At 36.2% G+C, this 25192-nt stretch overlaps 2 protein-coding genes across 7 annotated transcripts in view; one reads left to right on the top strand and one right to left on the bottom strand.

Moving 5' to 3' along the window:
* Nucleotides 1–25192, top strand: part of LOC111413468 (deoxycytidylate deaminase) — a 314302-nt gene that overhangs the window by 207273 nt on the left and 81837 nt on the right. The window lies entirely within an intron of this gene.
* Nucleotides 1–25192, bottom strand: part of LOC111413469 (A kinase anchor protein rugose) — a 391387-nt gene that overhangs the window by 285535 nt on the left and 80660 nt on the right. For 2 of the 6 annotated variants that reach the window (XM_071199893.1, XM_071199898.1), the window contains exon 2: nt 13668–14002. The exons of the other annotated variants lie outside the window; for them this stretch is intronic. In XM_071199893.1, coding sequence (XP_071055994.1) covers nt 13668–13880 — 213 coding nt within the window. In that variant the 5' untranslated portion in view covers nt 13881–14002. The remainder of the gene's footprint in view (nt 1–13667; nt 14003–25192) is intronic. 6 annotated transcript variants of the gene reach the window in all.

Here is a 25192-nt window from a genome sequence, read left to right as displayed (position 1 = left end):
CAAAGCGTTGACTGGCAGAACTTTTGGTTAAGGCTGAAAAAGTTTGTGTTGAATTAGAAAATCTCCTGTAGGATAATTCTGAACAGACAGACATAGAAGATGAAGAAGATGACATTGTTATTACTAGTGCTAATGAAGTATATACTGGAAGATGAAGAAATAGGACAGCTAATCAAAATGAGGAAAGTAACACTGAAAATAGCAAAGATCCCAAGTGGAGGAACAAGGCAGAAAATGATAGAAAATGGAAAAAATGGGAAAAAACAGATTGAAACTCCAGGATACGATTATCCAGAGGGAATAATTGGTGATACTTTTGCAACTTGCAATAATCCTACAAGATATTATCTTTCACACGGAATAAAACGCTAAACTTGAAAGAAGAAGAGTTGCTGTGTTTCCTTGGCATAAATTTTTGAATGAGTTATCACTTATCACATTTTGCCAAGCTACAAACTCTTCTGAAGTATTGCTGAAGACTTGGGTGTACCACTTGTCATACGAACAATAACAAGTAACAGATTTCAGGAGATTTTATCATATCTACATGTCAACGATAACAGAATTATTCCTAAAAACAATACGGATAAACAAGATCCGTCCGTATTTGGAAACACTCCATCAGTTCTCCAGCTATTACACTGTTGGAAATAATTCACGAGCACACCCTATATAATCTGAACGCGTGAAGATAAATCCATAATATTTGCGGAGCACAAAGATTTACTGTAGACGAGTTTATTCAGGGAGTTTCAAGTTGTTCCGTCGCGGCATTGTTGACTGAGCCGCCCTTCCAAGTGGAACATTCCGTCGCTATGGAGACCGAAGTGGATGGAAAATACCGGTCGTTTTTAGTGTGGTGTGAGGGATCACATTGTTATCGTACTCTGTGCGCAATGGATGGACGATCGCGTTACTTAAGCGAGTTTGAGTGAGGAATGTTTGTGGGTATGCACATTGAGGGTGTATCGTTCTGTGAAATTGCGCGTCGTCTCGAGCGGTCGTTATCGGCAGTGCAACGGGCATGGGGAGAATGGTCTGAGGTAGGACATAGGTACCTACAGCCGCGGCCGGGACGGTCCTGCTCGTCCCCAGCACTCGAGGATCACGTTCTTGTGCTCAGCGCTTTAGCGTCGTGTGTGTCCTCCTCAAGGCAACTTGGAGCTGTTTGGCCACTGGCAGGGGAAGGCGCACTCACTACGGGAACTGTACGGCGGCGTTTGGTAGATAGTGGACTGGCGCGCGCGTCGTGCGATACAGCGGATTCCAGTAACACCCGAGCACCGCAGCATACGTCACGAGTGGGTCGACGCTAGGCATTAGCAGGTTGCCGAGTAGAGGGACATTTTGTTTTCCGACGAATCAAGATTCGAATTGAGCACCGGTGATGCGCGAATTTTAGTTCGTCGGAGCCGTGATCATCGTCTACTCGAGCAGTGTCTGCAAGAACGCCCTATCCACCGACAACCGAGCATTATGGTATGGGGTGCGATTACATATGGTGGACGTACACGTCTGCTGCGTGTATAGCAGGTGCTACGGTCCGTTGTGTTTCCCTACGTTCGGCGGCTCCCAGGTCTGCTATACATGCACGACAAAGTACGACAGCACATCGGGCGTGTTGTACAGACCTTTGTGGAAGAGCACCGTATACGAATGCTTCCATGACTAGCTCGGATTTCGCATCTGAATCCGATCGAACATGTTTGGGACATGACTGGTCGGAGACTTCTACGTTATCCGGCTTCCTCGGCTAAAGTTGAGGAGCTATGGAGGCGAGTTGAGGTGGTATGGTTGGCCATCCCTTTCGCTACAATATAGCGACTTATAGACTCCATGCCACGTCGTGTAGCGATGGTACGCGAAGCTCATGGGGAATACTCTCGCTATTGATGTTTCTCCTCCCAGCAGAGTTGTGCCGTTCTCCATGTGAGAGTAAGTTACACTACTTTAGTACTACTTCTATACCAAATTTTATTGCGCTAGACACACGCGTTCAGATTATACAGGGTGTGCTCGTGAATTATTTCCAACAGTGTATTATCGCACTAGGCAGTTGTCTGTGGAAGAATCCAAGATAATCTTAACTAAACAATTCTAATTTTAATGCCTGACGGTACTCTCAAGTACCATTTATCACCCTGGAATGGGGTGATTCTCATATTTAGCTAAAATTGATTCCAAAGGCCTATTATACTGAATGTATTTTGATAGCATTTTAATTCTATCATAAAGATTCAAAATTTTTGACTTCTTGGGACACAAAGGGTTAAAGGGATAGCAACATGAATCTGTACGTTGTTGTGGTGCCTAACTATTTTTGGAAGTGTGTTCCATATATGACATAGTTTGGAACTCGTTTTTAGCAGCCCCGTATCATAGCGAATTCAAATATCGATATGTTCCAGTAACCATGACTTGGGTTAACGCTGCCGCTAAATCTACCTGATAACTATTCGGTCGATAAACTTATCGGGAGGATAAAGATATTCGCTGTTGTACAAACTGCTTTTGTCGGTAGGATCAGCGAAATAAGAGTCGGTTGGTAGTAGTTTTTCCCCATATCTAGTGATTTGTGTCGTAGGTTGGTAACGCTAACGTCTTTCTTTGACATTTTAATTATGATTTTGCCAATAACAATTGTTTAACAATTTTTTATAGAGTTAACGGTTAATGTTATAGGCTAACCTATGCAGTAACCATACAAAGTTTTTATATAAAAACCTTGCTAACCATAAATATCTGCTGGATAACTGTCTTATCGGCACCATTGAGTACCCGATAAGTTATCCTACCGATAATACAGCACAAACTAACTTATCGACCAGATAACGCTGTCGGGCAGTTTATCAGTATATTGTACAACTGGCGCTTAATATTCTCTTAGCTTTGTTTGTGCCTTCGCATATTTCAATGTCATAAGTCCAAGGAATATCTCGTAATTACGGACGCTATGTTAATCTGACTTTTTATATATGTATCATTAGATATGCACATCCAAGTAGAAAATTCCATGACTTATTCGATGGGGGTGTTGATGGCTTATATCTTATTAATTGACTCTGTAGGGCTTCCTCTAAGTTGGTGACTATTGCAACGATTTTTCCTAAGGGTGAGTAGATGTATACAGACTTTTAATCTATCCAGCGTGATTCTATAATTTCCTGTGGAATCTGAACAGGGTATTTTCATATTTCTACTTGGAGTGTTCGACTCTGGAATCTATATAGAAGCATGCTTTCACTATTTTTTGATTGTAGACGTATTAACCTAAATATATGAGATGAGAAGCGTAATTTAAATTTTATCCTTGAAGTTGAAACTTGTTCAGTGTGATTTAACCTACTTTGATTCTACTTTTATATATACCGATTTCACCATTCATAGTATCATCTTCAGGAGGGTGACAGCAAAAAATGTAAAATAGATAGTTTTTGATTTTTTTTTTTTTTAACAAAAAGTACTTACAAAACAGCTTTTAACGTCATCTTCACACAATATTGCACCGATTCTCAATGGAATCGCCGCAACGGTACAAACCGCTAATTGCGAATTCCAATTCGCGTGACATTGAAGTGCGAAACCGTGTATGCACTAATTAAATCCGCAGAGCTGTGGCACAATTCGACCTTGTCCGGGTTGCTCTTAACGGTCGAGGGGCTCCTTTACAACTCTCTTTAACTTCGACCATTTCCCCAGGTTAATGTTTTAATTATTTATTCGATTGGTTTCGACTTTTAATATTTTTGATTCTATTAACTTAAAGGTTTTTATGAGACTAATAAAGATGAGAACTAAGATATTTAATAACATCTACATTAATTTTTATGATGGCATAAAGGTTTACGCATCAGTTGATTTTATGGTATCTTCGCGAAGACGTTACGCGGATCGCAAACGGTTGACCTAATTTAAGATGGGGTCGTTGTCGTTTTACCGCTTTCGTATTACTCCGATACTGTTTGCCTTTATACCTCGGGAGCTTTACGACTCAACATCTTGGTGGAAATTTTAAATTAGCCGCCGAAGTCGATGGTGCTCCCTTCATCCCTTATTTTGATGATGAAACCGCTTCGACTAATATCATTTTCCTCCACGGGGTAACTTATAGTAAGTTTCCCGAACGTTCAACTCCGATAGCAATTTAACGCCAACTATCTACAAACCCAGTTGGTTGTCGACGGCGATTTAGATTATTCCGTCGAATATGCTTCTATGAAATCTAAACGCGGTTTAGATGTGACATCATAAATATGTATTTTATGATACAAAAACGAGAAACCTAAATGTACACTGAAAAGGATATTTGCGTATATCAACCGGAGAAAATCCGGTAAAGAGGGAAGGTAAATATACGACGTCAAAGACGTACGACAAAAGACCCGTCACATAATCCGCATGCACAAAGGTCGTGTTCTCGGCGACGACGTCGAGACGTAGCGAACGTGGAATGGACCATTTATCGCCAGTGGCGTTCGTACTTTTCACATCGACCGAATATCATCGGAGCTTTACGCGAGACTTTCTTTTCGCAGTCGCGAATTCAAGCATTATCACATAATGTACACCACTAACGTCACCCTGATGACTACTACTCGGTTCCCTCGACGCGAATAACATAACGCTTTTGAATTTTGAATTGAAACGATTATAAAGAAAAAAATATGTATAAAGCTCTCGAGAGAAGCTATTGAGAGTATTTTTTCTGGTCGCATATGAGTGTATCTATCAGAGAGTCTTCACCAACTTTCGGAGAATGAATCGGTTGAGACTTGTATTCAAGTGGATACGAACAATTTATCTATCGTGAGAGTACTAATATAATATGGCTCTAAAAAATAACTTGCTAAATAGTTTCCAGCCTCAAAAGGTGCTGATGCACCATTCACCATGCTTACAGTAGAAGCGACACAGGCAGGAATGTTAGGGGGGCAACCATTTCAACGTTTCCTCTTCCAGTTTTTGAAATGTATATTGACATGCCTCTCTTTTGCGTATGATGTTGTGGAGTATACATACAGCTGTAACTATGTCATTAACTTTATTAACATCTCTGCTACGTATGGGTGTGTTTAGCATTTGAAATTTTTCCGCCATCATTCCAAAGGCACATTCGATGGTTTTTCTTCCCCTCTTTAACCTATAGTTAAATATCCTTTTGATGTTGTCGAGAACTCTTTTTGAATAAGGTCTTAATAAATCAATTAAACAAATTTTGCACTTAAAGGTGAAATGTGTTTATTATCACTCTACCGGTTTCGCTCCTTTCGTACCATCCTCAGGAGTTCGTCATTTTGTTAAAGTCAGTATTAAAATTGTAAATGTTAATTCTTAAACATGTGCTATCATAAATTACCTTTTATTATGATAGCTAGATATTTATTATGATATGTGATGAATATAATCCTCCTTTAACTACTGAACCTCAACTAGAAACGAACGCTTTTCAGTACCATCAGTTATAATCCTAATAGAGATGTACATATTATATTTATTTTTTGAAAATTTTTTATATAAATTTCTACATTGTATAACAAAGCTTGTTTTGATCTCTGATATAAATAAAACTGTTTTGAGGAAACAGCATTTTCTTTACCTTAATGTTATTAAAATCCTTTCTTCAGCAGTAACGCATTCCCTCATATTGGCATTTTGGTGATAAGGGGTTATAATTTCCGCAAGAGCGGTATATGTCTCTTTTGACATTCTGTAGAATGCAAGAAATTTTGTATCACATTCTTCTGACAACATAATTTGGTCTTCTGACAGTAAAATTAAATATTCTGCTAACAATATTTGGTTTTTTAGTAGTAGTGTATAGTCTTCTGTAAGAAGGATGTGCTTTATTTGCAATATCTAGTCTTTCACTAGCAATACTTAGTCTTCTGCCAGCAATATCTAGTCTTTTGCAGCAAGATCTAGTCTTCTACCAACAGTATTTCGTCTTCTGGCAATAATGTGAAGTCTTCTGTAAGAACAATCTGCTTCATTTGCAACATCCAGTCTTTCATTAGTAATACTTAGTCTTCTGCCAGCAATATCTCGTCTGTTTCAGCAATTGAAGCGTTTAAGTTTATATTTTCTAATAATTTTCCAAAATACTCCCAAGCCACTATTAAGCTATTACATGCACGACAATAAACTTATAGTTTGCATTTATAAGTGCCATTAAAGCAATCGAATTCACGTTTTTGTGAATCCAGTATGCCAAATAACTAACAATTTGATAACGAATGTTGATATTTGTTGAAACCCAGCTCTAATCTACATCAAATCCATGATTTCATCCAACAGTTTCTTTTTATTTTTTCTGTTTGGTTTTTTTTAAATTTTGTACAACACTACTGCACTTCAATTTTTTTACATCCATGTTTAGACACACCAAACACTGAAAGAAAATAAATTTTACTTTCCATAACACGGAGACATTTCACTAGTGGACACGGTTCTGAGAGAATTGTCTGAGAGAAAGCTCCCGGCAGTTTTATAGAAGTTCTCGGAGAGCTAAAACAGTCTCGAGTGAACACACAGTTGAGAGTAGATATTGAGAGTTACTCTGGAGTTACTCTCTTACTAGGTTAATAGTTGTTTATATTACAAATGCTGTTATTATGCTCTAGCACACGTGTGATAAACAACATTTTATCTACGACTGCTAAAAATTACTTAAAAATCAATTTCCCTATTTTGACATTTCTAAAAATATTTTGAAATGATTGTTGACAATTTTGAATTAAGGTCAGTTTCAGGTTAGTATTGTTTCTCTTTAAATAGGTAGCACTTTTTGTATTGTAGCTCATTGCAATAAATTAAGTCTGTTCTGATTGGGCTAAAAATGCGTTACGTAATGAAACCAGTGCGGTAATGAACATCATTACGTAACTCAAATGAGTGTGGTAATAATGACTTATCCAAGCAGTCGTAGATAATAGTATATTATTCAACAAGCGTATAATGGCGGCTGTTACCCACGAAGATGAAGTTGCAATCTGAGTGGGTGACATCCATTATACGCAAGTTGAATACTATACTTTATCTACTACTGTTTAATTTTGAAAAAAAAAACTTGATAGACATTTCAAACATAACCTCAATATAAGAAAGCTGTCATTTCTGTAATATTTTATTTTTTGATTAGTAGGTCGTGTCAGAACTGTGGAATAATGGCTTCATTATTCAACACTTGTCAAAAATCGAATGTATAACGAATAGATAATTCAATAGATGTAGATAAAAACCTTTACTTATTGCATTATAATACTTGTCCCACTGCCTCGACAACATAGCTGACTCGGCTTTTGATAGTACGTTACTGCTGTATAGAAACCTTTACTTATTATTAAGTACATTTAAATCACTGCATCGAAAACTTCGCTATTTCGGCTTACTAATATATTAGTAATAAAAAAAATCCTGTACTTATTGCATTGTATTATTTGAGCCACTGCCTCGGCAGCATAGCTGCCTCGGTTTTTAATAATACATTACCGTTGTATAGGAACCTTTGCTTAGTGAATTGTATTATTTGAGCCACTGCCTCGGCAGCATAGCTGCCTCGGTTTTTAATAATACATTACCGTTGTATAGGAACCTTTGCTTAGTGAATTGTATTATTTGAGCCACTGCCTCGGCAGCATAGCTGCCTCGGTTTTTGATGATACATTACCGTTGTATAAAAACCTTTACTTATTGCATTATAATACTTGAGTCACTGCCTCGGCAGCATAGCTGCCTCGGTCTTTAATGATATATTACCGTTGTATAGGAACATTTACTTATTGAATTGTAATACTTGAGTCACTGCCTCGGCAGCATAGCTGCCTCGGTCTTTAATGATATATTACCGTTGTATAGGAACATTTACTTATTGAATTGTAATAGTTGAGCCACTGCCTCGACAGCATAGTTGCCTCGGTTTTTGATGATATATTAACGTTACATAATAGCACTTTTTCTTTTATATTGTTGTTCATTTTAATAAATTAAGTCTGTTCTGATTGGGCTAAAAATGCGGGACGTAATGAAACCAGTGAAGTTACCAGTAACTCAAATCACCTCAAATTAGTGTGATAATGATGACTTATCCAAGCAGTCGTGGATAATAGTTATTTACGTAACCTGTTATTTCATAACGTGTTAAGTACAAAATTTTATCTAATTCCATTGAAAGAGCAATTTTTATTCAAAACTTGACTTATTCTATTAATGATAGATTGTCAATTTATTAATTTGTCGTTAGGTAATATAATTCATTACATCACTAGTGATATAATGAAATCATTACATCACTAGTTATAAAAAAGTGACGTTACATAACGTTAGAAAGATAAAATTTTTTTTTTAATAAATAAAACTGTTGTACACCTGTACCTGAAAAAAGAGCAAAAACAGCGCCAAAGTGGACCGCCCGGTCAGCGAATAATTGAATTTATTGAAAGTTAAATTCTCGCCGAATAAATTTCGAGTTCGCGAACGAACGATGGTGTAATCAATAACACACAGAGTAGAATGGATCGGCATTTTCGAACCCGGCTTTGCATCTATAACACAAACGCGTCGAAATTAAAGTCGCCCCTGACATTCACGGCCCCTGGATACCGATTTATTTGCGCTTATTCGGATTTTCGTCTCGCTAATGAAGTTACCCCCGGACCGAGCTTCGATCGGCGGCGTCGGCAGGGTCGAAGATAATGAAGCGGAAAATTGGATAAATGAAGCAAATTCATAAATCACAATGGCCTCCAACTGCGGGAATTCAGGTGAATGGGGTAACCCCAGGGGTTACGTGTATAGATCTTCGTCATATTAGCAAATATAATCAGTCTCGCCTATTTACGGGGGTTGTGATCTAATTAACCCTTTTAATATATATATTATACCCTTGTCAACATCAACACGAAATTCAATGATTATCAATAACAAAGAATGAAGTTTTAGTGTCGAATTCGAACATTATTTCGGATTCCCAAGAGCGAACAATGCGATTACAGCGCTTCGGGGTTTCCCCGCTAGACAAACGGCTAGAGCTCGTTGCATCATAATAATAGTAAAGAAAGTTTGCCCTTGGGTTCGCCCGCAATGCGATCCGCGACGGAAATTGAATTGTTCAAAGTTTATGCTGAGAATTATGTCTGGATATCAAGACAGAGAGCGCCACTCGGTCTTGAACGTTGTTCGTGATTAGTTTGCTCCAAATCCGGACAAATTTAATAATCGTGACGTCAAAAGGCGACATTTTGTACTCTAGTAACAATTAAGTTTAATATTTAATCCTTTTTTGCGTTTATTTATACATTTAAATCTATCTTTTAATAACTTTTGTTTGAGATTATAAAAGAATGTAAATTAATGTAATTAGTACCGCAAAGAATGTGTTTCTGAGACAACCAGAATCAAGAAAGAAGACGAATGTTTGGTAGACCAAGAACAAGATGGGGAGGAACAAGCTGGACGATTGAAGGCGAAGCATTGAGGAGACCAAGGTTCGCTTTGGGCTGTAGTGTCATTGATACGAGATACTTGAATCTTTCTGCAAACTGATTTCATACTGAAAACTGAATCTCTATGCATTTAGACAAATTAATAGCCGTTAAAATAACATCCAAAAAGTTTTTGCCAAATACTACTTGAATCCTTCTGCCAACATATTTTAATTCTTTTAGAAACTGACATCAAAGTTGAATATGAATGGGATTAAGATACTTGAGTATTTCTGGAAACTCATTTTCACTCTGAAATCTGCATCTTTAAGCATTTAGACATTTAATTCACCTTCTAACATTATATCAAATATTGCATGTTTCTGTAAACTCATATAAAATGTGGTGATATTAACGTGATAACTGCTTCATGTATCGCTTGATTCCTATTCTACCTCTTCTATTGCTTTGTATGTGTGTGTTGACTCTTCTGCCTTTGAGATGTAGTGTTGCCCAGAGCTGTATGTTGTGTACAATAAGACCCCGTTACTCCTATTATTTAGGCACCGCAACTGTCCTTTTAGATTCGGAATGAAAATCTGTTAAGGACTGTGTTTTCGAATTTTACTGCCAAGACGATTACTACGCATGCCAGAGACATGTGCCGCAAAGAAAGTGTTTTTGAAACAACCAGAATCAAGATAAAAGATGCAAGTTTGGTAGACCAAGAACAGGATGGGGAGATAATGTGACCAGGAATGATTAGAAGATTCTCGGGATATGAAGCTAGAAGAGAGACCGGGACGGTTGAAGGCCAAGCATTGAGGAGACCAAGGTTCGGTTTGGGTTGTAGCGCAATTGAGGAACATTTCATTGCTATGAGATACTGGAATCTTTCTGCAAATTTTATTTTCAAATTGAAAATACAATCCGTATGATAAAGATACTTGAATCTTTCTGAAAAATCATTTTTAATCTAAATCTTTATGCATTTAGACACTTGACCTACCTTCTAACATTAAATCAAACATTGCATTTTTCTGTAAAATCATATAAAATGTGATGATATTAACGTGATGATCGCTTCATGTATCTATTCTACCTCTCATCGCTTTGTATGTGTGGTTGATTCCGTTATTCCTTTTATTTAAGCACTGCAACTGGAAAAAGTTTAAGAAAGACAAATATAGCTTTCAACAAATCCAAATCAAACATTGTCGACAAAATCTCTTTGGTTCTTTTAGATTCGGAGTGTAAATCTGTTAAGGAGTAAGTTATGAAGCCAATTAGGAAAAAGCCTATTTGTTTCCGAATTTTACCCCAAAGACGCTTGCCAGAGACACGTGCCGCAAAGAAAGCGTTTTTGAGACAACCACAATCAAGAAAGAAGACGCAAGTTTGGTAGACCAAGAATAAGATGGGGAGATAACGTGACCAGGAATAATCAGAAGATTCTCGGAAGCTGGATGATTGAAGGCGAAGCATTGAGGAGACCAAGGTTCGGATTGGGCTGTGGCGCAATTGAATCTTTCTGCAAACTGATTTCATATTGAAAACTGAATCTCTACGCATTTAGACAAATTAATAGCCCTTAAAATTGCTTCCAAAAAGTTTTGAACCCTTTCTGCAAACTGACAAAAGTTGAATATGAATTTCTATGCGATTAAGATACTTAAATCTTTCTGGAAACTCATTTTTAATCTGAATCCCTATGCATTTAGACACATTTTGTCATTGAGTCAAACATTGCAGATTTGTATCATCCCGCCTTAAATATTACTATAAACTTACTAGCGCCTTTCAGTTGGTGTGGCAGTCGTTATGATTTTTGCAGAATCAATTTGCAAGGCTTGATGGTGATTTTCTCGAAACAAATTGGTCCTTTCTTGATCAATGCATGAATATCCATGAGCTATTGGATCAGTTCAAGATCTTTTAAAGTTAAAAGACTTCTATAGAAGAAAGTGGAAGAGAAGTAAATGTGATTTTTATTATGCGGAGTTTAGAAGATTGAGATACTTGACTAAGCAAAAGATCTCTGATTCGTATATAACCTTTACAAGTAATGCTGAGCAGTCACTGCGCTCTGATCCTCGTAGCTTCTGGACTTATATAAAGCATAAAACTATGAATACACAACTCCCTGGTGTAATGGATTTGGACTCCCTATAATATAGTTAATGCTTTTGTCGATTACTTTTCGGGAGTTTTTGGTGGATCTATCATTTTAAAGATTATCACTTTGCGTGATTATGAACTTGTGCCTAAATACAGGTGAGTTTCCTAAGATCTGGAAGCTATCACGGATAATTTTCAAACCTGGTGATTTTAACAGCATTACTGATTATTGTCCCATCTCCATAATATCTAACTTCACTAAAGTATTTGAGCAAATCAGCTATGGAGCTATTTATTCGCAAGTTCAATCGTTTGTACCAGCATGAGTTTATTAAGCATGTGAATCCCTTGATAGGGTGGTCAAGTGGATGTAGTGTACACTGACTTTTCTAAGGCGTTTGATGCGATTCATCACGATCTTCTCCTAGAGAAGCAGTATGTTTGGGTTTTCCGCTGGGCCAATTATATCACGATCTGGTGTCTCACAGGTCTCGAACTTGGGTTCACTACTATTTGTAATATTTATTAACGACTTATTAAACAGATTTAAGTCTGGTGTATTGCCCTATGCTGATGATCTTAAGATATTTCGTCCTATGACCTTATGATGACGTGGCTTCGATGCAATCGGATGCAGCTAGGTAGAATGGTATGATCGTAATCAGTTCAGGATTAATGTGGAGAAGTATAATGCTATCATTCTACTGTATAGGTGAAATCTCTCTGCTTAAGTTGATTTCTGTCAGAGATTTAAGAGTAACTTTTGATAGCAGACTATCGTTTATGCTACACATAGAGGATGCTTGGCTTTGTGCTCCGTAGTTCATGGATTCCGCCGAGACTGGAGTTCTGCCAGAACTCATATAAAATGTATGTGTGGTTGTTGACACTTATGACTTTGAAATTATTCCGTTATTCCTTTTATTTAGGCATCGCATCTGAAAAAAGTTTAAGAACCACAAATCTAGTTTTCAACAAATCCAAATCAAACATTGTCGACAAAATCTCTTTGGTTCTTTTAGGTTCGGAGTGAAAATCTGTTAAAGACTAATGTATTCAGCTCTGAAGCCAATTAGGAAAAAGCCTTCTTGTTTCCGAATTTTACTCCCAAGACGATTTATAACCTCAGCTGCTACAGCGGTCGCCGGTATTCATGCAAATGAATGTGACCTTATTTCCGTTGAAAAATACTCTCCTCAAATTGCCAATTCCTTTCGATAAAAAAATTAAAACTTTTAATTAGAAAATAAATTCATCTTGCTTAAAGTTGAGTTCAAAAAAAAATAAGGTTTATCAAATATAATAGAAATGATTTATTATAAAATCGATTTTGTTTCGAGTAAGTTAGAAGATATGTCCGGGTTAATTGGTGAAATATAGCTCTCCATTTATCATGAGATTCTTAACGAGAGTATGATATATTTCCACATTTTACTTTGAAAGTAAAGTCTCGATTTTTTCGTTTTAATAAATCGTTGTTGGAAACGTTAATTGGATGCAAATATTTGCAGTATCCGAAAAAAAGGAATAATAATACTCATTGATATCTCTTATTGAGTGGCGAAAAAAAAATAAAACCTTTTTACGTTTTTGGCTCTCTATCAAAAAGTGCATTTCTTTTCGGCTCGTAGTCAGGTCACGCTTTTACGCTACACTGTATCAGCCAAAACGTGTTCTCTGTAACCCTCCTTCCTATTGATTCCAAGGGTCACCGAAAATGCCGAAACAACAAAACCTCTTCTGGTCCAGGAATTCGATCTCCGCCTGGATTTATATCCCGTTATATTTTCCCTTTTTATTATCCTTTGAAAAAGCTCGAATATCCAAGTTGAGATTTTTCAAGTGGGCGATTTCTTTTTATAAAAAGTTTCATGTATTAAAAAATAAACGTTTTAGAATATGATAGAACAGACTTTTAAACTACAAATGTAACCTTGTCGATAGAGACAGTTTCGCCACACATTTGAGCGTGTGCATTAAAACTTCCGACGACTTCGAACTTCCCTTGTTAGCGAACTTTTTGATGCGGCAGCATCAAAGCCATACCCTCTCCTTCTATTTCAACGTTATAACCGATCCAGTTACGCTTTAGTCAATTATGCTGACTCGAACTAGTTAATATAAACTTACCGAGAACGCTTTGAGGAACACCAAGCATTGAATGATGCCTTCCATGGTATCACCTGTCAGGCAGAATGTCCCAGTTAGATGACGCCCTCTTCGTCCAACAGCCGCAGTCGTTGCAATACTAGCATGAACCAAAGCTCGTCTAGGTAAAGAATTTCCCGCCAATGCCGGAGGTAACGGCTTGGCAGCACTCATTAAACGCTCTAAAGAATCCATTTTGAGTAGTTTTCGATGCACATTGATTCGTTGATTATATAATATCCACAAATTGTTATTATATCGTTTTATAACACAGCATTTCTTATTAATACAGTTTTACGTTTAAGTTGGGGCAGTAACTTAAATGGTAAAAAAAATCAAAATTAATAAAGATCGTCGTGTTTTAACGCCAAGATCACATAAACCTTTCATTTTCTTATTTGAATATTTCACTTTTTAAAACATAAAATATGCAAAGCATTTATATTGCGAAACGAAATTAAATTCTCCGAGTCTTTGCTTCTTCCCTTGATGAAATCTATTCAAGTTTATTCTTGACAATAACACAAAATTATGAATAATATTAGAATAGTTAAAATGAAACTGGATTAATGTTAAGCTCGGTACGTTACGCAGTTTTCAATCAATAATGCTGCAATATCTAAACATTAATTTCGACGCATTCGTTTATTATTAAACAGGTTTTCATTGGTATTCGTGGAGTTAATTATGTACTAACCATCCACTCCCAATGGAACTATGTTTATTAAACTGTTATTATTAGTTTATTGGGTGAACAATTTTGTTTTTAGAATGATAATACTAAAACAATAATTTATAAAACACTTCGTCATCAAGAAAAAGATAAGCTCTGCTTAAAGCTTCCATTATAACCTTTTAAACAATAGTTTTATAATTATTAATTATTTGCAGTACTTAATGTACGAGGATGATTTCAAGCTCTTTTTAAGCGCTTCATGAATTTATTATGACATTTTTTATCACTTTAAGAAATCCTACAAAATTATTTGATTTAGACCGTTTTTAAAATCTTGCTCCCGAAGATGGTGTAAAACCGAAATTGTAAACAAGTAGGCGGTAAAATGGTGTTTTCAACACGAAATCATCACAAATCATTAGATCCTTAAGTTTAAAAAATTCTAGGTGATATTTGACATCACTGAAGACTAAGTTTGGCAAAGACTAGGTGCAGTTTTAATGCAAGCTTGATGTAGATTTAATGGACCAACCAAGTTAGCAAGTATAATGCAGGCTTGACTTAGACATGATGCAGACTTGGCAAAGACTTAATGCAGTTTTTACCAAAACCTTGATGTAAAATTGACAGAACATAGATGCAACTTGATTTGATGCAGACTTGAATTTTAAAATGGTGTTTTCAACACGAAATCATCACACAAATCATTAGATCCTTAAGTTTAAAAAATTCTAGGTGATATTTAACATCACTAAAGACTAGCAGTAGTTTTAATGCAAGCTTGATGTAGACTTAATGGACCAATCAAGTTAACAAATATAGTGGAGGCTTGACTTAGGCTTGAATGTGTCTTGATTGAGGTTTGGCAAAGACTAGGTGCAGTTTTAATGCAAGCTTGATGTAGATTTAATGGACCGACTAAGTTAGCAAGTATAATGCAGGCTTGACTTAGACATGATGCAGACTTGGCAAAGACTTAATGCAGTTTTTACCAAAACCTTGATGTAAAATTGACAGAACATAGATGCAACTTGATTTGATGCAGACTTGAATTTTAAAATGGTGTTTTCAACACGAAATCATCACAAATCATTAGATCCTTAAGTTTAAAAAATCTAGGTGATATTTGACATCACTGAAGACTAGGTGCAGTTTTAATGCAAGCTTGATGTAGACTTAATGGACCAATCAAGTTAACAAGTATAGTGGAGGCTTGACTTAGGCTTGAATGTGTCTTGATGGAGGTTTGGCAAAGATTAGGTGCAGTTTTAATGCAAGCTTGATGTAGATTTAATGGACCAATCAAGTTAGCAAATATAATGCAGGCTTGACTTAGACTTGAAACAGATTTGGCAAAGACTTAATGTAATCTTTACGAAACCTTGATGTAAAATTGACAGCAAATAGAAGCAACTTGATTTGATGCAGACTAGAAAGCATTTTGGAATAAATTTCATGAATTTGGGACAAAATCTTGATACAGTATTAAATAAGCCTTGATATATACTTGAGCATAACTAGATGTAATCTTGATGTATACTTGCTGTAAATTCAATAGAACCTGAATGCAATCTTCAGAATGCCCAAACGCAATATTAATGAAGATCTGATGACACAGACTTAACATGTACCTATCAATTTAACAGATTGGAGATTTGATGTACGCCTCAAGGTGTCTTGATGCAAATTTGATATATAAAGACTGAATAAGACAATTGACATGGTTTTGAGGAAGTTTTCATATAGACTTGAAGGAGATTTTATCTAATACAGCTTTGATGCACCTCCATCAAACAAAGCTCTATAACATCTACTTAGGTTTTACATTTCGAGCGGATACTGAGGTTGGGTCTCAAATTAGGAAGAGAATTAAAAAGGCAAATAGATTATTGTGGCAGATATGGAGCTGGGGGATTTGATGGATTGGTGATGAGTGTGGTAATGTATGGAACAGAAATATGCGGGTGGAAAGAACACAAGATGGTGGAAGAGATTCGGATGAGACATTGGCTCACCATGAAACTTTGACATATGATAGCTAATCCAATTACCAAAAAAATGTTAATGAACATATGTCCTATTTCAATTATTTACGAAATTATAACACTTTAAAGTTTTAATTTTTATATCATAAATTAATTAACTGCTACATTTTTTTTAAACACATAAATATTACAAATATTGTTCAAAATAGCCTCCTTCTGCTAGAATACATGTTTCACAAGGACCAATTAAAGAGTTCTTTAGCCGAATTAAAATGTCTGGTTGATTTCTTATTTCAGTAATTTTCACTTGATACACAATTTGTTTCATTTCATCAAAGTTTGATGGTTAGCTAATAAATCATCCTGTATAAAGACTGAATCGATATGGTCTTGAAGAGATTCTGATATAGACTTGAAGGAGATTTTATCTAATATAGCTTTGATGCACCTCCATCAAACAAAGCTCTATAGCATCTACTTGGCGTTTACATTTCAAACAGATACTTAGGTTGGGTCTCAAATTAGGGAGAGAATCAAAAAGGCAAACAGATTATTGTGGCAGATATGAAGCTGGGGGAAACGAATATTTGGAAGATTTGTGCAGGCGGAAAATAATTTGATGGATTGGTGAGGAGTGCGATAATGTATGGAACAGAAATATGTGGATGGAAAGAACACAAAATGGTGGATCTTGGAATTGAGCAGGGAGATTCCTTGATATACAGGGTGATTCTCAAACTATATGCATAAACTTGGACATTTATTCCTCTTGGTGAAAAAAATTGTAGTAAAAGATTTTTGATTTCCTAGATATCCGATATATGAGGCGACATCTAGATAAGGTGCTTCCCGGAAGATAGACAGGTCGAGGCAGTCTATTGGCCTGGCCATCTCGATCGCCCTACCTCAAATCTCCTGTTTTTTTTTGTTTTGGGATCACTTAAAAAGCATAGTGTTTCGCAAAGATTGCGAAATCAGATACAAACTGATGCCGAAACAATCCGCCAACACCCTGGTTTAAGCCGCGCATGATATCATCTCCAAAGCGTACAGTCTTTCCTTCTAGAAATCATCTTACACAGCAACACCAAACTACTCTCATCAACTCTCATCTGTTTAGAACTGATACCACCATACTTATTTCATCTTCTGCAAAAAAATGTTTACATACGTTTGAGTGGGTTGTTTGCTCATGTCCTCCTGATTGCAAGAGTTGCCTACACAAATGATGCATGGCGAAATTTAGTAACAAGATGAAGAATGACATGTACGGATCACACAATGTTGAGAGTATTAAAAAGAATCAGATGTTTCGTTGATTTAACCAAAACGTTCGACAAAGTAAGGATAAAAAAATTAGAACAAACATTAGGGCAAACATTACACAGTACAAAATCAAGATTGAGTGCTATGCAGATAATGCCATCCTCTTGGCTGATACTGAGGATGGCATACAGTGGTTAACACAGGCATTTAACATTGCAGCTGAGGAAGCGAATATTGAGCAAGTTAATACTGACCAAGGATTATAAAAGGATATTAATATACTGGTATTACTCATTATTTGTCATGAGGAATAAATCCTCACGTTTATGCGTTGGGAATCACCCTGTATAGTGAGGAAAGAGTTAAAGTTGGAGAAGATGAAGGTGGAAGCAAGCAGAATCGCAATAAAGTACGAGAATGGCTGGAGCAGAGAACCAACCTTAAGATTTTGGGAGAGTGTTGGATGGAGGTTAAGATTGGGATGGGACATCATGGAGATTCAACTGAGGAAGTACAAAGAAGGAAAAAGGAAGAGGAAGAAGGGATGGGTTAACACTCTGATTCACAATTGGATCATATCTCTTTGAGGTTTACATCACGTATAAGGATTTTGATGAGATGAGCAACGAATATTTCCAGATTGATGAGGAGTGTGATAATGTATGGAACAGAAATATGCGTATAGGTGGGTTTTGAGGTTGAGCAAGGAGATTCCGGGATATATAGTGAGAGAGGAGTTAATGCTAGAGAAGATGAGGGTGGAAGTAATCAGAGTTGTGATAAAATATGAGAATGGACTAGAGCAGAGAAGCAACTTTAAGATTTTGGGAGACTGTTGGAAGGAGGTTAACACTGGGATGGGACATCATGGACAACAAGAAAGAATATTACATCACAGTAGGGTACTCAACAGAGGAAGAACAAAGAAGAAAGAGTTAACACTGTGGTTTACAATTGGACCATATCTCGTTGAGGTTTGCATCACGTATAAGGGTTTTGATGAGATGAGCAACGAATATTTCCAGATTGGTGAGGAGTGTGATAATGTATGGAACAGAAATATGCAGGTGGAAAGAACACAAGATGGTAGAGGAGCCTCCAGGAGATCCTTGGAGGTGGGTTTTAGGATTGAGCAGGGAGATTCCGGGATACATAGTGAGAGAGGGGTTGAAATTGGAGAAGATAAGGGCGGAAGCAAGCAGAATCGAGATAAAGTACGATAATGGACTGGAGCAGAGAAGCAACTTTAAAATTTTGGGAGAGTGTTGGAGGGAAGTTAAGACTGGGATGGGACATCATGGAGAACAAGAAAGAATATTACATCACAGTAGGGTACTCAACAGAGGAAGCACAAAGAAGGAAGAGTTAACACTGTGGTTTACAATTGGACCATATCTCGTTGAGGTTTGCATCACGTATAAGGGTTTTGATGAGATGAGCAACGAATATTTCCAGATTGATAAGGAGTGTGATAATGCATGGAACAGAAATATGCGGGTGGAAAGGACACAAGATGGTGGAGGATCCTTGGAGGTGGGTTTTAGGGTTGAGCAGAGAGAGTGGCGATAAAGTACGAGAATGGACTGGAGCAGAGAAGCAGCTTTAAGATTTTGGGTGAGTGTTGGAGGGAGGTTAAGACTAGGATGGGACATCATGGACAACAAGAAAGAATATTACATCACAGTAGGGTACTCAACAGAGGAAGCACAAAGAAGGAGGATCATCAATATTTCCAGATTTTCTGATTGTTCTAAGATTTTGTATCTTTTCTATTTCTATTTATGATACAATTTGTAATCCAAACTTTTTATGTTGCATTTCAATTTAAAAAAACCAAACAAATCGATTTATACTCTTTGTAATTCTTGATGAATCAATTTGATTTTATTAGCTCACGACTGCAATTCCAGATAAAACGTAATTAAATTTACATCATGCATTACAAACCTAAATACGTAGTAGCTATTTGCTTATTTACTAAAATTAAGTATGCTATTACATGGTGCGGTTAGTTCGAAATTGTTATTTCGTGGCGAATTTGCTCGGAACAATACCACCGCGGAGAGGCGCATTATTTTTAATGGACAAACATGACTTCCTATCACTGTAATTTTAACGCAGTTTTCTGCATAAAAACAGGAAACGTCCAGATAAATCAGAAATAAATTCAATATAACTTTAACGTTAACGGGATAATAGAATTTCGAACGTAAATCAATATATTATGCTCCGACCTAAATCTTCCGTTGCAAATTATCGTCTAATAGACGCCATATATTCAAACTTTACTCGATTTCCCATAAATCTCACAGACCACGACTTGAAAGTACATTGCATCTTAAGTTAAATCATATTTTATTCTTAAAATTTTGAATGTAACCAACACATTAAGACCGACTTGTAACACCTCTTGATAAATTTAACCGATAGATAAATTGGTGCTCTTATTCCCACTTTTACCATCCTCCTGATAAACTATCTAGAGGATAGTTGCCATGGTTACGGTGGTTTTCAGCGCTCTCATTGGCTAAGGTCTATTACTACCATTTTTTAGTTAAATTTATCTTATAGATAAACCCATCTACTAGCCAATCAGAGCGCGTAAAATAGCCGTTACCATGGTAATAATCCCTTAGATAGCTTAACCAGAAGATGGTAGTAACGAGCCTAAGAGCTGGATTTATCTATCGGATAAATTTATCAAGAAGTGGTAAAAGTGGGCCTTAGCCAATGAGAGCGCTTAAAACCGCTGTAACCATGGTAATTATCTATCGGTTAAATTTATCAAGAGGTGGTAAAAGTGAGCCTAAATAAGCAAATTGGTGCTTTAGGCGTTTTTATGGAAAATTACGAACGAATTGTGTTTGGAACGACCGAAAACTTTGCCATTAAGTCCCAGATCATCAGTGGTATGCACTTTGGTGTATGTACGAGTGGGGAAAAGCGTGCAAAACAGAAACTTTAACTACAACCCATTTTAATCCGTAAAAACAAGAGAAAGTCAACGCGACGCCTCCGGCGTCGACTCTCATCACAAAAGACAGCCACTAGATGGCACTCACGTCACCCTCGCCTAATTACTCCCTACGCCTTCACGTGCACGTCTACACAATCGAAAAGGGCCATCATCTTTTTGAGTGTATGGAGAAAATTAAAAACGCCTCTTTTTATTCTTTAGAAATGAAAATAGTTTCCAACTAATTGGAAACCGTTAACTATACAGGATGTTGGGATTGTTATGATGATATAAAAACGGTTGGTTATTGAGCCAAAAAAGAGAAAAAGTGATGGATTTTGGGTCGTAAAAATGAAAAACTGCCACATAACTGAATCTCGCTGTCCGAGATCCGGGGCTTTAATTCAATTCAATCGGAGGCAAATCATCCGTCGACCGACTCGTTACTCTAACTCCCCGGATTGAGACACCGCCCCCCATCGAAATGCTTTTCGTTTGGGGCGCACCAACCCCCCCGTTAGTTGCAAGGTCCCAGCAGCACTCCGCGGAATCAAATTAAAGCATTCTCTCGCCCAAATCGAATTAATTATACCAAGAGTCGATTCGAGACGGCACCAAAACAAAAATGCTATTAATTCATCAACCTGATTTTTATTTAGTTTAAATGCATTTTTTTATTTTAATAACAACCATGACACAATTTTTTTTTTTTAATAAATTTTCATATCAAAATGCTCATAATGAAAAAGTTACCCCTTCTCATCCTTTTCGTACGGAAAACATAAAAGGAAAATGGGGGTCGTCGACGAAATGGAACGAGCAAGCGATTCGTCTCAAAAACAACGACGAGGACAACAATAAAACCCACTCGCGAAACCCGCATCATAATCAATTACGGCAGGCCTTATAAATTTTCAGCTCCGGGAGGATCCGCTTGTATAAACTTGTAATCTTTAAAAGGCACAAATGATGAGAGGAAGGAAAAAGAACATTTTTTATCTAAAGTATCTAAAAATAAAATGTTTAATCAAATTGATCTTTTGATTAAATAAGTCGAAGTCGCTTAATTAATATTATAGCAACCTGAAACTGATGTCTTTTGACGAAAAAAGATGATCCAGCTTTAAATAATTTCGACTCCGATCTCGCCTTACATCCATTTTCTGCCAGTTCCATATGAAATTATCAATACGTCAGATAATTCAATTTCGCCTTTTTGACTCAGAGAAAAAAAAGTATTTTGTACTTGACTCACGAATCGCATGTATCTGATGGCTAATCAAACGATTCAGTATGGATGGAGCAGCTTGAATTCGAGCAAATATTGCATTACTTCTTGAAAAGTTCACCAACACTTTTGCTTCGTAACCATGCCTCTATTTTGTCAGGTTACAGCAACTTGATGTGTCGTTGATGCGACTAACAAAACATTGGACATTCCCATGATTGCTGCGAGATTGCAAATATTGTAACCGGCTTCACATCAATTGGAATTAGCTCATACCGTCTCAGTATTTTGTCATTTTGTTGTGGCTTAACCCGAAAATTTTTAGTTATAGATCTAGTGTTACTTCAAGTTTCAATTTAATTACAATAACTTAGTTAATATTTAAGCCTTTTCCAAATATATGGTCTCTTATCCACCAATACAGCGTTTAGGAGATACTTCGAGGAGTTGCTTCGTAATCACAATCGATGTTCTGCTTGGCCTATCTCATTTGCATATAGAGAAAGTGGCTAAAAAATGTTTTCTGAAAACAAAGAGCAACGAAAAGAACGAACTTGTCTTGCAACTTTAAATGCATCTGGTACTTCAGGTACATCAACGCCCTCAGGCCGTTAATTATGTTTAGCACATGGTTTACAGCTGGCAGTAATAGATGTGTTATACAAAAACCCAAAAGAACAACAAAGTATATTAGAGCAAAACCTTTGAGAAACTTATATTACGTTTAACATCAAAAGATGAACAAAATATGTTTGAAAATGATGAAGATGACTTAGTAATTGCGGAGCCTCAACGGCCTGAAACGAATTAGGCACTGAAAGAAAAACTTTATTCTGCTCTAAACAATCAAGAATCAAGAATTTGATCCAAGAAAATGATATACTCAATAATGGTAAAAATCTGCAATTAGCTTTGAATGTTGCAAAACTATTCCATCAATAAGTGTGGAATCGGAACGGTGCTTTTCAACACCAACCTTTTTCAGGGAAGGATCTTGATTAGGACAGATTATGCACAAATAAATAACCATTTCACACTTTCCAATTCTATGGCTCGAGAAGACTGGAACCAAATAAACAGAATAACCATGGAGAAGACTGGGTGTGAATTCTAAAGGAACCCTAACAAGCAGTTTAAGAAATTCGAGTCTTAAGAATTATAATTTACTAATGGCAGAAGTAAAAACTAAGAAATAAAACTAAAACTAGAAACTTCCGGGTTATGCCGTGCGTCAAAGACGATTCTTCCGATAGCTAAAAGCAAACTAACTCCATTAATGGGAGATCAAGTATTATGTAGTTACAGGAAATATTACGTTGTAAATGCAATAAATCTGTGTGTATTTATAGATGGATTTTTTTATTTTCAGCTCTACCGGTTTCGATCAATACATTTAATCATCTTCAGGAGCAACCTAATGTAATATAAATAAAGATCATTTACTAAAACATTTCTGATTTAATAACTGGGTAACAAGGAAGAGAAGAGTTAAATAATCAAGATTGAGAGAATAACAGCTTAATTAACTAACTAATATGTTTTTTAAAAATATTTTTACTGACGTGAGTTTCATTTTATTTTATTCATAATGTAACGATAGAAACAGAAAGTTTGAATGTTGATAGTTTTAGGGCCGGTTGTACAATATACCGATAAATCTACCTGATATCTATCCGCCCGATAAACTTATCAGGAGGATAAAGATATTCGCTGTTGTATAAACTATTTTTGTCGGTAGGATTGTTATCGGCGAAATAAGAGTCGGTTGGTAGTAGTTTTTCCCCATATCTAGTGATTTATGCCGTAGAATGGTAACGCCAACGTTTTTCTTTGAAGTTTGAATTATGATTTTGACAATTTAAATTGTTTAAAAAAATTTTCACTGACACATCGTACATATAAGGTTAACGTTTAATGTTAGAGGTTAACCTATGCAGTAATCATACAAAGTTTTTATATAAAAACCTTGGCAACCATAAATATCTGGCGGATAAGTATCTTATCGGCACCGTTGAATACCCGATAAGTTATCCTGCCGATAATCTCACCGACAAAAATATCCGTACATTGTAATACAGTACAAACTAACTTATCTGCCAGATAACGCTGTCGCGAAGTTTATCGGTATATTGTACAACCGGCCCTTAGTAAATGATCTTTATTTATATTACATTAGGTTGCTCCTGAAGATGATTAAATGTATTGATCGAAACCGGTAGAGCTGAAAATAAAAAAATCCATCTATAAATACACACAATTTTATTGCATTTACATTAAAATTGAGATGGAAAGAAATAATCAAATAATTATTAATATTACGTTGGCCAAATTGCACAGAGCATAAGAGGAAGTCGCAGAGTAATGCTACAAAAAGGGACACACCATAGATTTCCATAAGACAAAGATACTAAGCTTAATGCGAAAGTTTCTAGTTATAGAACTAGTGTTACTTCAAGTTTTAATTTAATTACAATAACTTAGTTAGTACCTGTGATTTATTATATTTAAGCCTTTTCCAAATACATGGTTTTTTATCCACCAAAACAGCTGGTTCTCCACTAGGAGTATAATAATTAGGATTTGAAAAGGTTCTTAGACTTCTTCCGTTTGCATATAAATACTTTTTCTTGCTCCTTCGATAAATGACGGCGGCAACCATAAGAAGTGAAATTAAAACAAAAATTGAAACCATCAAAACCAACGCTGATATAAAATTTATGATAGGGCGTATCTTTTTGAATTTCGGGGAATATCTTGGGTTTTGCTATTGAAGCAATTCGATGAAACACTTTGTACTTAAGTCACTCAAAGCGCAAAACGGTAAGTGTTGTACACGATTTGAATTTCTTCTGCTCGATAGTGAGGTATGATGCTTTTCTAAGTCGAAGCGATTGTCATGAATGCTCCCGTTTTGATCGCATTGCAGTTAGGTTGTAGCAGATTAATGCGTAAAAATGCCAGAAAAATATTGTATATTTTTCGCAACCCATGCTTATTACAAAGACTTTGCTACGAGGTTAAAATTTGAGACCACTAAAATTAACAAACATAAAATATCGATTTATATCAAAAACATAAAACAACATCAATGGAAAATTACAGGATGAACTGTTATAAAATTGATCCCATCATTTTGTAATTTAATACTCTCGAAGTTAAAACAGAAAACGCAGGGGTTTCAAATTCAGCACCAACATCTTTGTCAAAACTTTGTTATCAAGTGATAAAACAGCGAAAACTCAAAAATTATTTCAATGTGGTCAACAAGTTCAAGCCGGAAACTGAATATCTTTATATAATATTATTATGCCTCAATAATTTCTGGCTAACTATGGTTCTAGCATAACTTTCTTCAAATCTTGCATTAATTCTGGGGTAACAGCAAACATGGCCCAA

This window comes from Onthophagus taurus, chromosome 11 (assembly GCF_036711975.1).
Source record: "Onthophagus taurus isolate NC chromosome 11, IU_Otau_3.0, whole genome shotgun sequence".
NCBI classification, from domain to species: domain Eukaryota; kingdom Metazoa; phylum Arthropoda; class Insecta; order Coleoptera; family Scarabaeidae; genus Onthophagus; species Onthophagus taurus.
The sequence above is the reverse complement of the archived record's forward strand: the minus strand, read 5'-3'. Positions and strand labels throughout refer to the sequence as shown.